At 35.0% G+C, this 11,868-nt stretch overlaps 2 protein-coding genes across 2 annotated transcripts; both read right to left on the bottom strand.

The window, feature by feature from the left end:
- Nucleotides 1–4: 4 nt before the first annotated feature.
- Nucleotides 5–8,759, bottom strand: LOC140225794 (uncharacterized). The gene is made up of 6 exons (XM_072305722.1): nucleotides 8,606–8,759; nucleotides 6,226–6,371; nucleotides 4,963–5,173; nucleotides 4,015–4,274; nucleotides 2,582–2,781; nucleotides 5–2,224 (listed from the first exon to the last, which is right to left on the bottom strand). The coding sequence occupies exons 2-6, from the start codon at nucleotides 6,361–6,363 to the stop codon at nucleotides 1,882–1,884; spliced, it is 1,152 nt and encodes a 383-aa protein (XP_072161823.1). The 5' UTR covers nucleotides 6,364–6,371; nucleotides 8,606–8,759; the 3' UTR covers nucleotides 5–1,881.
- LOC140225797 (mitochondrial inner membrane protease subunit 1-like) lies at nucleotides 8,606–11,747 on the bottom strand. The gene is made up of 3 exons (XM_072305725.1): nucleotides 11,405–11,747; nucleotides 9,626–9,823; nucleotides 8,606–8,833 (listed from the first exon to the last, which is right to left on the bottom strand). Exons 1-3 carry the CDS (start codon nucleotides 11,522–11,524, stop codon nucleotides 8,642–8,644), a joined length of 510 nt encoding a protein of 169 aa, XP_072161826.1. The 5' UTR covers nucleotides 11,525–11,747; the 3' UTR covers nucleotides 8,606–8,641.
- Between the last annotated feature and the right edge of the window lie 121 nt (nucleotides 11,748–11,868).

Below are 11,868 nucleotides of genomic sequence, written 5' to 3'. Positions count from 1 at the left end.
AAAAAAAAAAAAAAACACTTAAAAAATATCTTAATTTTATTCTACGCCCAAAAAGCTTAAAAATATACTTTACCAGTATAAAAATTCATAAATTGGGACATGGAGATTCATTGGAGCGAAGTTTACAAGAAACCTCAAATAAATGCTTACAGACAAATAATTTATAAAATTGTACTAAAAGTCAATGCATATGTAACAATTGGAGGTTTTGTTTTGTTTTTTTTTTTATTACAATTACATACACTGCATAACAGATATTGCAATTTTTATTTTTTATTCATATAGTTCATATTGTTCTTTAGACATACTTTTTCATTACCAGAAGAGAAAAGTCTGTGCTAAAAAACAGAAAAACAAGGTGGGAAAAATCTAAAAACTTTTACAATTTCACCTTTAAAGCTCTTATACCCATTACACCTCCTGAAGAAATAAAAATCTTCACAAATTTCTCACCTTACCTTCATAATGCACAACCACTTTAAACAGGTGCTCAAGACTAATGAGGATAAAATTTTCTAAGATATCTTTTACGTAATGAAGTCTTTCTTTTTCCCCCTCTGCTAACATGAAATTTTCAATTTTGTTGGAACTTATGATAGAGAATTTGAGCTTTAAATGTGTTCAAGGCAGTTTCATTCTGATACCCTAAAATGATGAGAATACAAACTTACAGTCTTTTAGTGTCCATTAAAGTTACTTAGTGTCTCAAAAGTTTTCCGACTGATGATATAATATCCAAAATAGCCATTGTGTTGATCTTGGTCTCATTTTAAAGTTTTCATTTCTGATTGATTGAAACCCAAATCATCTTGTTTGCTCAAAAATTGACCGAGTTATGCGGGTATTTAAGGAGGGAAGAAAGCTGCCACTGATTTCAAAGTAGAATATATTGTTCACCAAAAAATACAATCTCGATAATTGGGAATGATGTCAGCTTTAAATAAAGACCAAAATAAGCGATATCGCAACTTTCGTGCTGGAACTGTAGCATCAATCCGGAAATCCTTAGGACACACTTCGCATGGGATAAAATTTTGACTTAGAGAACTGATAGTCATACAAAAACCAAATACATATGTGATAAATCTCCTTCGTAATTAAAAAACTTGAGCATAAAAACCATACTCAAAAAGATAGCAGCAAATGAATACGAAAGTGGGAGGAACAAAAACGGAAATTTCTAGATGCTAAAATAACAATTGCTTACCAATACTGATGATTGGTTACCAGGACGTACTTAACAGAATTTCTTTTAATCGTTCTTTCTTTCTGTTTATATCATAGACAAAATTTCTAATTTTGATATCACAGAGCCAAACATAGGATGAAACCCTGCTAGTTTTCAATAGAGTACCTATATAGCGAGAGTATAGATAGATGTGAAACTCCAAAAAACCATCAGGCCTTCACCGATGCCTCCGCGAACAAAGTTAGGGCCCAGAAATGCAGCCAACCTATGAATTTCAATTATCCAGAGCGATTGTACGTATTTGACTTAGTTTTTATATATATTTACTCATTTTTGCAGAAGAACATTCATTTATGTACATTCTTGGCCATCTTGGTTAAAATTGAAATCTGCAGACTCTGCAAACTAGCAGTGAAATTTTGTGCGTTAGAAGTTTGTTAGAAGAATGGCTGCACCTTTGGACCCTAAGCCCTCCATGAAGCGATCTGTCCATACTCTCGCTATATAGGTACTCAAGTTTTCAAAGGCCTAGTTTGCACTTCGAGAAAGATGGCATGAGAGTTTACTGCGTAGTAAAATATATTCATTCCTCTTGTGCATCATTATGAGATTGAGCCTTTGATTTCAATTTCTCAGTGAAAATAAGGCTGCAAAGCCTCTTTGCTAATGGTAACTTATTAACTAGTGCTAGCCTAAAGCCTTTCCGCAGTCAATTTCTTCAGCATCTGACTGGCTTTGTACTTCGTTGGGCCTTTGTGGAACTGTATAATCGAGGTTAGTTGAGATGTAATAATATCTAAATTTACAATTTTCTGATGCTTCTTCACAATGTTGATGAGCAGCAAAATGATATTGCCAAAATATCGATTCTTGCTGAAATCAACAGAGTTCACTCGTAGCAGATTGGTTAGTTCGTTAACAATGGGTTCCGTATGTGATGAAACATCCAGTTCCTCCGTCTCATGGCACAGAAAATCTAAAGCAGGGAGATGCCATTCAGCCAACTTGTCTTTATTGAGGAGAACAAGAAAATGTCTGAAAAGAGGTAAAATGATTAATTACAGGCAACCTCTACTTCAATACCTTTACTAGAAAATGGATGATACTTGAATTATGTTGTTGAATTTTCAGCACAACATTTGATTAAGGTCAGTTTCAAACCTGAAGACAGAATTAAAGGTGAATAAAACCGGAGAGAAATAAAGTAAAATTTGAAAAACAAATTGGAAAATCGAAGGTTATTTATTTTATAGTTTTACTTCGAGAACTGACCCTTTTTGCGATTTGTAGATCTTCATAACACATTATCTCGATGTACAGAATACATTTCTAATTAAAATTGTATCACTGTGCAGTGAGAGGCAAAAAAGTGAGCAATAATGGACAACTTACCTCAATAAAAACCACCAACATTCAGGATTGCACAATGCCAATATATCTTTTACTACAGCTGGATCCTGTACCAGACCAGATTGAGATGAATTTAAGAGAGGTAGCAGCACTTCATGACAGGCTTGTTCAAAAAATGAATTAATAGTCTGTGCGAGAGATGTGACAAGAATTGTGAGTGAGTTCTTCCCAGAATTCTGAAACTGGAATCAAATAACAGGTGAATTGTCGCAAAGTTTTTGATTAATTTCATAGACAGAAAATCATGTGTGTGGAAACCGTGTGCAGAGAAAAAAAATCTTTCTGGAGTTGTTTGCTTTCCACTTGAGAGAGGAAAAAATAATAAGACTACACTGTTTCCAGCTTGACTCGTTCACTCTGACACTACTCAAAACAGCAAAGCGCTGCCGAAAAATGACAAAAGAAGGACGTAAGAAACAATGAGCCGACGTCATGAAGTGAAACATTCGAATGATGGCATGTAAGTAGCGCAAAATGAGACCAAAATTTTTCATCAAATTAAAAATAAAAACTTCTTGGTATTACAAACAAAAAATTTTACGAGACTCATTCTGGGTGGTTTTTCAAGTAAAAAATAAAAGTCTCCCAGGGTAACACAAAGAACAAAGGGTAACAAAGAATACCTCTGAATTGTTTGATTCAATAGATCCGGAAAAATCTATTAGGACGGATTTTGAAGCTGTGGTGATGAAAATTTCAGAAAATACTAACTGAATGAACACAGTGTTTTCATTTAAGACTCTACGTTAAGAGAGATAATCATCCTCGACGAAGGTTTTTTCCCACCATTCAGAATTTCTGGGGAGGGGGGGGCGACGATACTATTTTCAATTAAACGGGGGGTCCAGCCCCCCCCTCCCTCCTTCGTATGTCCCTGGCAATAAAGGAACATTGCTCGTTTAAGTAGCTTGCCAAAACCATTGAAGTGTGCGATTTGATTAACATAGACTATGGTTTTTCCTGTGAGCAAGAGGTTCAAATTTTTCGTAACCAAAGCTGTATAAAAGCGTTAAAATCTTTGTTGGGAGTTGGTAACCATACATCTTGTTGCAAATCGTGTTGAGGGTGCAATTTTGAGGAGGAAACATTTATCAGAATGCTTGAATTCGTACCTTGTCTAGTGGTCCAGCCTAAACTGTAAAGTTTCAATTCTGCAAGAATTTTGTTCTTCAAAAAAAATTTTACCCATTTCAGAGAACATTTTAGATGGTTAAAGAAAAATCATGCAAAATTCAACAAGTTAAAGATGGCTAGTTTTTCTCCATTCAAATAAGATGAGAGGGAAATTTACATCATAAACTGAAAAACGCATTTCATCACTTCCGTCAACAGAATTTATATTACCCAGCCTTTAATTCTTTTAAAAACTTAAGAACAAAAAACTAACAGAGATGGTAATGGCAAAAAGTGCATACCCACGGTAAATAAAAATATTTTCCAAGAACATAAGTCCGGTCCTTCAAAACCTCAGCAACTAGAAGACAAAAATCTGCCTTCTTCTCCTCACACTTGATTGATACACTGGCCTTTTCAATGAAAATGATTAATGAAGAATCGTCTAAAGCTTCTAGAACGCTTAACTCTTTCAATTTTTTCTCCTTGGTGCAGTTTTCTTCGTTAATCGATTGCAGTAAAGATTTTAAAATTAATTCTTGTTGCTCTCTTGTATCACCTGCTGGAAAATCGAACAAAACATTGATGGATTAAAGTTGATGAGAATAAGAATTGGAATGATGAAAGCTCAGTCATATACTTACAATCATAAGAGATGGCCACAGTAACGTTTACATGGGACCAGCTGACGACAAAGTTAAGTGCTACAAGATTCCTTCAGAAAGCAGCTTTGACCTTACAATTTCACAGGAAGAATTCTTGATTTTACTTTCATTGACAACAATATTCACAAACATTTATTTAGCCTTGTTTCCGTTTTTCATCCTTGTTTTTCCACTGTTATCATTGTCTGGGCTGCTCTTAAAAATTTGTACCTCCCTTTATTGGGACTCTCGTTAATTGAGCAAACTGCTTTTTTGGAACAATATAGTTGGGACAGAATATTTTACTTACAATCAATGTAAATAATTGCTGCTTATTTGAGACAGTATCATGTCGGTAAAACAATTACACGTTTCACAAGCAATCGCGTTTCTAGTTGATGGCTGGAGAGATGTTACCACTGAAACAATCATTTACTTTGCCAGATTCGATTAACATTTCTGGTCAAATTAGAGCCGATGTAAAGTTTACTTGGTGTCACAATTTACAACTTCACGATTTGATACTCATCAAATTATTTTTGGCTCTAAAAAATATAAATTGAGCTCAATTCCTCATAGACAAATAGTTATTACAGAGAAACTTACTTTTAGAGAAACTCTTTTGCTCTTCTTTTGCGCCGAGCAGCATAGATTCATCGTTTGGTAGAACTTGCAAAGATTTATCATTATTTTGTTGGACAAAACTTTTGTCCTTTGTAGAAAGAGCAATTGAGGATAAACATTCAGGAAATTTCTCAGCATCAGAGTCATCTGATTCCCATTCATTTTCTTCTTCGTTGAGAGACTGACTAGAAGGCTAAGAAAACAATAAAAAAAATCCAACTTAAATTTTCTCCGAGACAAAGACAGTACCATTGAAAGACAGAGGTACGTGTATTGTAAAGATCTAAAAGTCAATGTGTAATACAGTTCCAACATGCAAAGTTCCTCATAAATCAAAGGAGATTACCATTAAAGATTAGACAACTTTTGATCACCATCCCTTGGTACTTGATTGCGAAAATCAAACGGCTATTTCTTTTTTTTCACATTTTTGCCTTGATGTGGTTTTATCAGGCTTTGTAAATTTATTCAACTAATTTTCACTTCTTTCCGTTTGATGGTGATACAATCTAATACATATTTAGGAGGCCTATACTTTCACCCTATTAGCATTGGAACTGGAACTTTTTTTCTTCCTCAACTTTGTTTTAAAAGTTTGCAATGCCAGAGACTTTACAATAAAAATTCATTCAACGTCTATCATAGTACTAAAATGTGTACTGATACTCTATAAGATGTGTTAATAAAGTATAACAAACTAATTTTTTCACTGAGTTGTACCCCTGCCATTTTTCCAAATTTAAGAAACTTCTTTGAAAAACGTTTAAATTTTTTCCGTTTTGACTTTCTCTTGCATTCTTCCAACTGCAAAGTAAGAAAAAATCGAAACAAAACGATCATAGGGAGGAATAAAAATTATACGGTGACGCCAGGGATGGAACCCAGAACTTTTTGGCCTCTGCTCCATGATCTTAACTGCTAGGCTATCGCAGTGCTGAAGCAAAAAGCGCCACCTCACTTATTTTGCCACTTCAACAAGCAACCCTTTTCACAGTTTTTTTCCTGGAACTTCTAGGATCATTGCAAAAATGTCAAAATATGGATTCAATAAATTGTATGAAGAAACTTTTGCCTATCACACTCCGACTCTTGCCTACACTCCGATCAAAATCTAGATGATACACTCCTTGATTCCCCCTGATCACTTTTCAATTCACTTGAGGAAACAGAATTTTTTGGTCCTCTCCTTTTTTAATCTAATTTATACAGCCTTTACATATAAAATATATTAACAATAAATCATACAGGTAACAAACTCAGAAGCCAGCTGTAGGGTTGAAATGTATTTTGCTTCTCTGAAGTTCTTTCGAGAAATTTTTTTACTTCTTCTTGGGTGATTTCATCAAGAGCCCAACAAGGCCAGCTTCCTTTTCCATAGTTCATTTTTCTTTCTGAAAAATTATAAATATGAAGAAATTAGATCAGGTTTGCCAAAATCCATGAATCAAACATCTAAAGTTAAATCTTTCAAATAAAACTGAACTGAATATATTATCTCATCCATTTTCTGAAAATTTGTAACAAGAAACACATTGGAGGAAATGCTTCTCAGCAACGTGTAAAACACTGTTTAAAAAGTAAAAAATTGTCACCTTCCGGCCAAAGTGTCACGAGCGTCATTTGGGAAAGAAGTGTCCCAAACGCCAAGTTCGGCAACCACCCACCTTTCTGATTGTCTACAATTTTTGTTGCAGCGACCCTCGGAATGACTAGAAACTAAATTATTTTCGTATGTAAATGAATCTCGTTATTTCGAATATAATACTTTTTTTTAGAATAGAAATGTATATAGAAAATACTCCATTGAAGTTTATGAACTTCTGTATCACAAGCGCCATATAAGAGCCAAGTATCACTAACGCCAAGTTGGGTAATCGCTCATCTTTGGGATTGTTTTTACAATTTTAGTATCAACAACACTTGGAATAACCAAGAGCAATTCGTCACTTTCCGGCCAGAGTATCACAACAATTGCAAGCACCATTTTTATCGTTATGGTTGGTTTTGATTAATAAGATGCATTTACATAAAAAAATAATATTTTTTTGGGATTAAAAATAGATAAATATGAAAAAAAACTCCTTTAATTTTGATGAGTTTCCATATCAAAAGCACCAAGGGTTCTCAGAATGCCCCAAGAACGCAGTATCACAGGCGCCAATTTTTCTTTTAAAAAATGTTTTTCAAAAAAAATTTATTTAAATTCAAGGCAGGAGGTTGTGCTGGATCAGTATTTCAATTTTCAAGCCGAGACTCCATCTTATGCGGTCGCAAATCAGTTTTTTGTGCTTCCTGAAAAGTTATCAACGTGGCGCTTGTGATACTTTGGCCGGAGGTTGACAAAAAGTTAACTTTCACCTCTACCTTATTTTCTCTTTTGAGTCTAATTGACAAAATCCACATTTTACAAAAAAAAATTTAAGAAATAGATTGAGGTTTCGGCAGTGATTGTAAAAAAAAAAAAAAAAAACTTTCTAGTATTGGTAGATTCCTGACGTCATGTTTTTGAGGAATGCCACAGGACTTTCTCTCATGGACCAGCCTCCTAGCCCAGCCAATAGAGGGTGCAGTAAAATGCTGTCCAATTTTGCAAAACATTTTACAAATTCAGATTTTTGAGACAGTTCCATCAAGTTTGAGAAAAGTCTTAATTTGTTGAGGATTGGCTAAAATACGGTATACCAAGCCAAAACTTTGTGCAAGTCTGGTCTTCAACTGAAGGAACCTCTTCCCATTTCTTTGTCTCTAATATATACCCCTAGTACACTCTCAGCTGATCAGAGTGATGAATATTTGATAAAGTTTCGAGAAATCTGATGAAAATTTGATGTATCATCAGGAAAACTACTCTTTTGATTTGAATTTGAACAAAATAACAGTGTGGATTTTTTAAATTAATTAATGATTACAATTATGATAGTAAAACTGAATCAAGCTAGCGTTTCAATGAAAATTTCAAAAACCAACACCAGCAAAAAAGGATGAGAAAAAGAAAGAAGTGTTTCCCACGGGAAAAACACTAAAAATAGAGATCAACACCTGGTGCACAACACACAAAAGCACTGGTGGGGAGGCCTGTCAGGTTCACATTTCAGCTGCTACACATACCAATGCAACAAGGTACTTAGTCAACTTATTTTTCATTTATTTATGTTATTAGCCTTGCAACATGTTTGTATTACATGTGTATACTAAGGAAATAATTTTTGAATGAATCTCATTATGAAATGGAATTCTTTAGGATAGAATCCAGTGAGATGCATTAGATAATGAACACTACATAAGCACTTGAAGACCAGGTTTTGGTAAAAATAATGGCAATCCTTAATAGAATGAAAGTAAGAACCGGTTAAGATAGCATTTTTACCGTCCAAAAAATAAACAAAAGTTAAAATTTGGATAGGTCACAAAACACAGCTGATAATGTACAAATGAGGAACAAAATATAAAACGGTACCTGTAGCTTTTATGAATATTTCATATTTGGGTGCACTCCAGACTGAAGTCTGCTTTCTTAAGCAAAAAAAGGACACTTTAAGGGTAGAACATTGTTGCAGATACAGATTTTCTCTCCTAAGACCTTGTTCTAATGGACTAGCTTTGAAATGAACCGTTAATAACTTACCTTCCTTATAAGAATACGTGTAACGAAAAAAGGTGCTCAAGAAGACGAAAAGCAGTGTGTTTTGGATTTTGTTGATTGATCTGGAGTAAGCATGGAAATTTGATGAGGGGGCCAAACCCGGCAGACTACGCGACCTCGGATTAATCCATAAGGAATAGAACCATATGATCTGGAGTCTGAGGAATTTTTGCGGTTGTCACCCTCCAGCCAAACATGACCACGAGGCACCTGCATGTAAACCACATTAACTTAAGAACTTCGTTGTGCAGAAACAGAGCAGAATGGCCATACGTACCCTCATTTTTTCAAAGCAACTTCATACCGAACACTAGATAGATTGCTGATCAATGTGAACAAAAAGGTGTGTGAATATGGATGTGGAATCCATCAAAGTTATTAAAACATATAATGGTGAAATCAGTGCTCATGATACATCAAAACTTCACATAAAACTTGTATGAGTATAGGTAAACAGAGTTATATTGTTTCGATAGACAATATCCATGAAATAACTTTGGTGCGCCTCGGCTTTTACACCTTTTTTTCTATGATTTAGATTTTGAATTTTAGTATTGTATCCTTTAAAAAAAATAGCTAGATTCTTCAAATTTCTTATTCTATGCTATTGCCGGTTACGGCCCATATTTTTAATGACATAGGTAAATGTTTTCAATTGAAACACATTTTTAGAACAAAATTCATATGTTTTGTGCAAAAAGATAAAATTTGACTCAAAATTAAGGTAATTGTTTTAACCAGAACACATTTTTTGAGTAAAAGGAACAAAATTCATGTGTGTGGTGAGAATAATTATAACTTGACCAACATTTATGTGGTGTAAAATTTATATTTTAATTTAGAAATTTAGTCTCCTATAGAACTAATATTTAAAATTGATATTTTATTGAATTTCAGGAGCTACAAGTACCTATTTATCTTGTTGCACTCATTTGAAATATCTCCTGCAATTGAGAAACCAAATCATTGAGAAACATTGCCCAAAGGCAAGTGTATAATTACCACATGTAGTTTGGAGCCGACTTTGATGGTATCACCAGGAAGACCAGTCACTCGTTTGCAAATGAGCTGACGATGGTTTGAGGGGGATTTAGCGATAATGATGTCTCCACACTTAATTTTAAATAGTCGTGGGCTTATGTGTTCTGACACGACAATGTTCTCAGATAAAATAGTGGGCTCCATGGAAGGTCCTGTGCACTGAAAAGCAAAATCCAAAACATACAAGTCTGAATATAAAGTGGAATGTGTTTTCCTTTAGAGTACCCATATACCACAATGAGCACTAGGGAAAAATTTCCATTAAAAATTGGGATTTTGTTTCACTGAAAAAGAAGAGCAAAGTCGAAATTAATCATCAAAAGGATGCGGAAAAGTCCTGGAGGATTGTAAAGCTTGTAAAGCGAAAAAGCTAACAAGTTTGTGGACTCTGCAGAGACCAGAAGTGCAGCACATTCTCAATCCTGCGATCGGTGGATTGCATTTGAAAGTGGGTTATAAAAATGAAGAGGCTTGAAAATAAATGAGAGGGGGTTTCAAAAATGGAAAAAACCGGCTTATGCCAACTTAAAAATTGCTCAGTTTCTGATAGAGTGCAGCAATACATTAATAAAAAGAAAGAAACAGACAAATTCATTACTTTGAAGATGTTTCAAGGTGAGAGGGCTACCTAAAAAAATGGGAAGGGTTAGAACTTTCCGCATCCCTAGGCTGGGCACCATTCACTCAAAATTGGACCGAGTTTAACAGGAAGGAACCAAGCCACATCAGCTATTCCCAAATTAAACAGGGCAATTTAATTTTTTACGAGAGATCCTTTGTGCGGATTCCTTTGAAATTTTAAAGGAATTTGCTTCAAACTATGGAGAATCTTCACTGAAATTTTCACAAAAATCTGCACAACCTTTTTCATGAAAAAATTAACGTGTCCGGTTAAATTTGGCAGTAGCTGATGTGGCTTGGTTCCTTTCTGTTTAACGCGGTCCAATTGTCATTAATTGAGGAGTTGGGAGGGTAATGTTGTTAATGGACACTTGGAAAAAATTGGTCTTCAAGGACTGTTATGGAGGATTCTTCAGTAAAACAGTTGAAATGTGCCTCTGAGCGTAATCAAACCGTTTTTAAAGAAAAAATTTAAAAGGGATTCAGTAATTTAGCATACTTTGTTTCACATCTCATTGTTCCTTTGCTTTTGTTGTGGATCCACCTTGACCGCCTATGGGTCTCCTGCATTTTTCTGTTGGGGGGTTGACAAAAATTTGCAGCCCCTGAGATTCAAAAAACATGACCTTCCTTTTAATTCTGCATTTTGCTGTAAAATACCATTGATTTTACTTTGCACGGCAATCTGATTGAGACAAAAATATTAAGTAAAACCCATTGTTATCAAAGCCTGCCCATCATCACCCAAATTCGATGCCTCCAAGTATCAGCAGTGGCCCATGTGGCCAAAAGCAATAGTTGTCCCTGGACTTTGAATGATTCACTCTATGCCTTGGTGTCCAAGAGGAATGGTACTTAGTCTATCTGAGAGAGCACAATGGCCAGCCCAAACGACTAATGGAGCTTGCACATCGTACATTGAGACAAACATCAAAGTATTGCTTACGGTACCACTCATCAGTGGTGCCGTCTGACTGCGTGTATTAACCTGTTGAATCGTGCTGATTCAGAGTTAATTAAAGATTGACGTTTCTCTCAACAAATGATGTGCCGTAATGGAATCCAATTTCCATCCAAAATGGAAGAATTGATAAAGTAACAGCATGAACAGATACTTACAACCACAAAGTCCCCACCATATTCTAGAGCACAATGAGCGAGACAACTATACTGAATCAAACTGGTGAAGACTTTGGTAACTTTAGAGAAACAAAAGTTGGGAAAGTTATAAGAATACATTTAACCGCCACCGATACTTCATGAAAAGATCCAGTTGGCAGCACAGTTTAGTCTGATTCGGAGTGTAAATAAAAAATAGGAAACCACATTGTATATGAGACTAACATGTGAATGATATTTTAACAAGTTTTTAAAGTTCAAATACTTATTATTACACTTAGAATTATCAGAAAAACCGGAATCAAAACAAACTGAGAAATTGGTATTAGGTAGGTCAGGTGCAGGTTTTGAAGAGGTTAGGACATTGTTTACATTCGTCGCCATATTGATGACATATTTCAGGGGAATTGAGAAGTGGGAAAAGGGAAAGGAGGGAGAGGAGGGAGAGACTATTGACCTTGAGT

The sequence above is a fragment of the Bemisia tabaci genome, unplaced genomic scaffold, assembly GCF_918797505.1.
Source record: "Bemisia tabaci unplaced genomic scaffold, PGI_BMITA_v3".
Classification (NCBI taxonomy): domain Eukaryota; kingdom Metazoa; phylum Arthropoda; class Insecta; order Hemiptera; family Aleyrodidae; genus Bemisia; species Bemisia tabaci.
This window is presented reverse-complemented; position numbering and strand designations above follow the sequence as displayed.

Bases quoted from the DNA above. Each gene is read 5' to 3' on its own strand.
- LOC140225794 (XM_072305722.1), bottom strand. From the start codon at position 6,363: ATGAACTATGGAAAAGGAAGCTGGCCTTGTTGGGCTCTTGATGAAATC. The intron at 4,275-4,962 runs GTAAGTTTCTCT...TCGATTTTCCAG, and splicing joins GCAAAAGAGTTTCTCTAAAA to CAGGTGATACAAGAGAGCAA. The intron at 2,782-4,014 runs GTATGCACTTTT...ATTTGATTCCAG, and splicing joins AATATTTTTATTTACCGTGG to TTTCAGAATTCTGGGAAGAA.
- LOC140225797 (XM_072305725.1), bottom strand. From the start codon at position 11,524: ATGTATTCTTATAACTTTCCCAACTTTTGTTTCTCTAAAGTTACCAAA. The intron at 9,824-11,404 runs GTAAGTATCTGT...TTTGCTTTTCAG, and splicing joins ATGGTGGGGACTTTGTGGTT to TGCACAGGACCTTCCATGGA. The intron at 8,834-9,625 runs GTAATTATACAC...GTTTACATGCAG, and splicing joins TCGGCTCCAAACTACATGTG to GTGCCTCGTGGTCATGTTTG.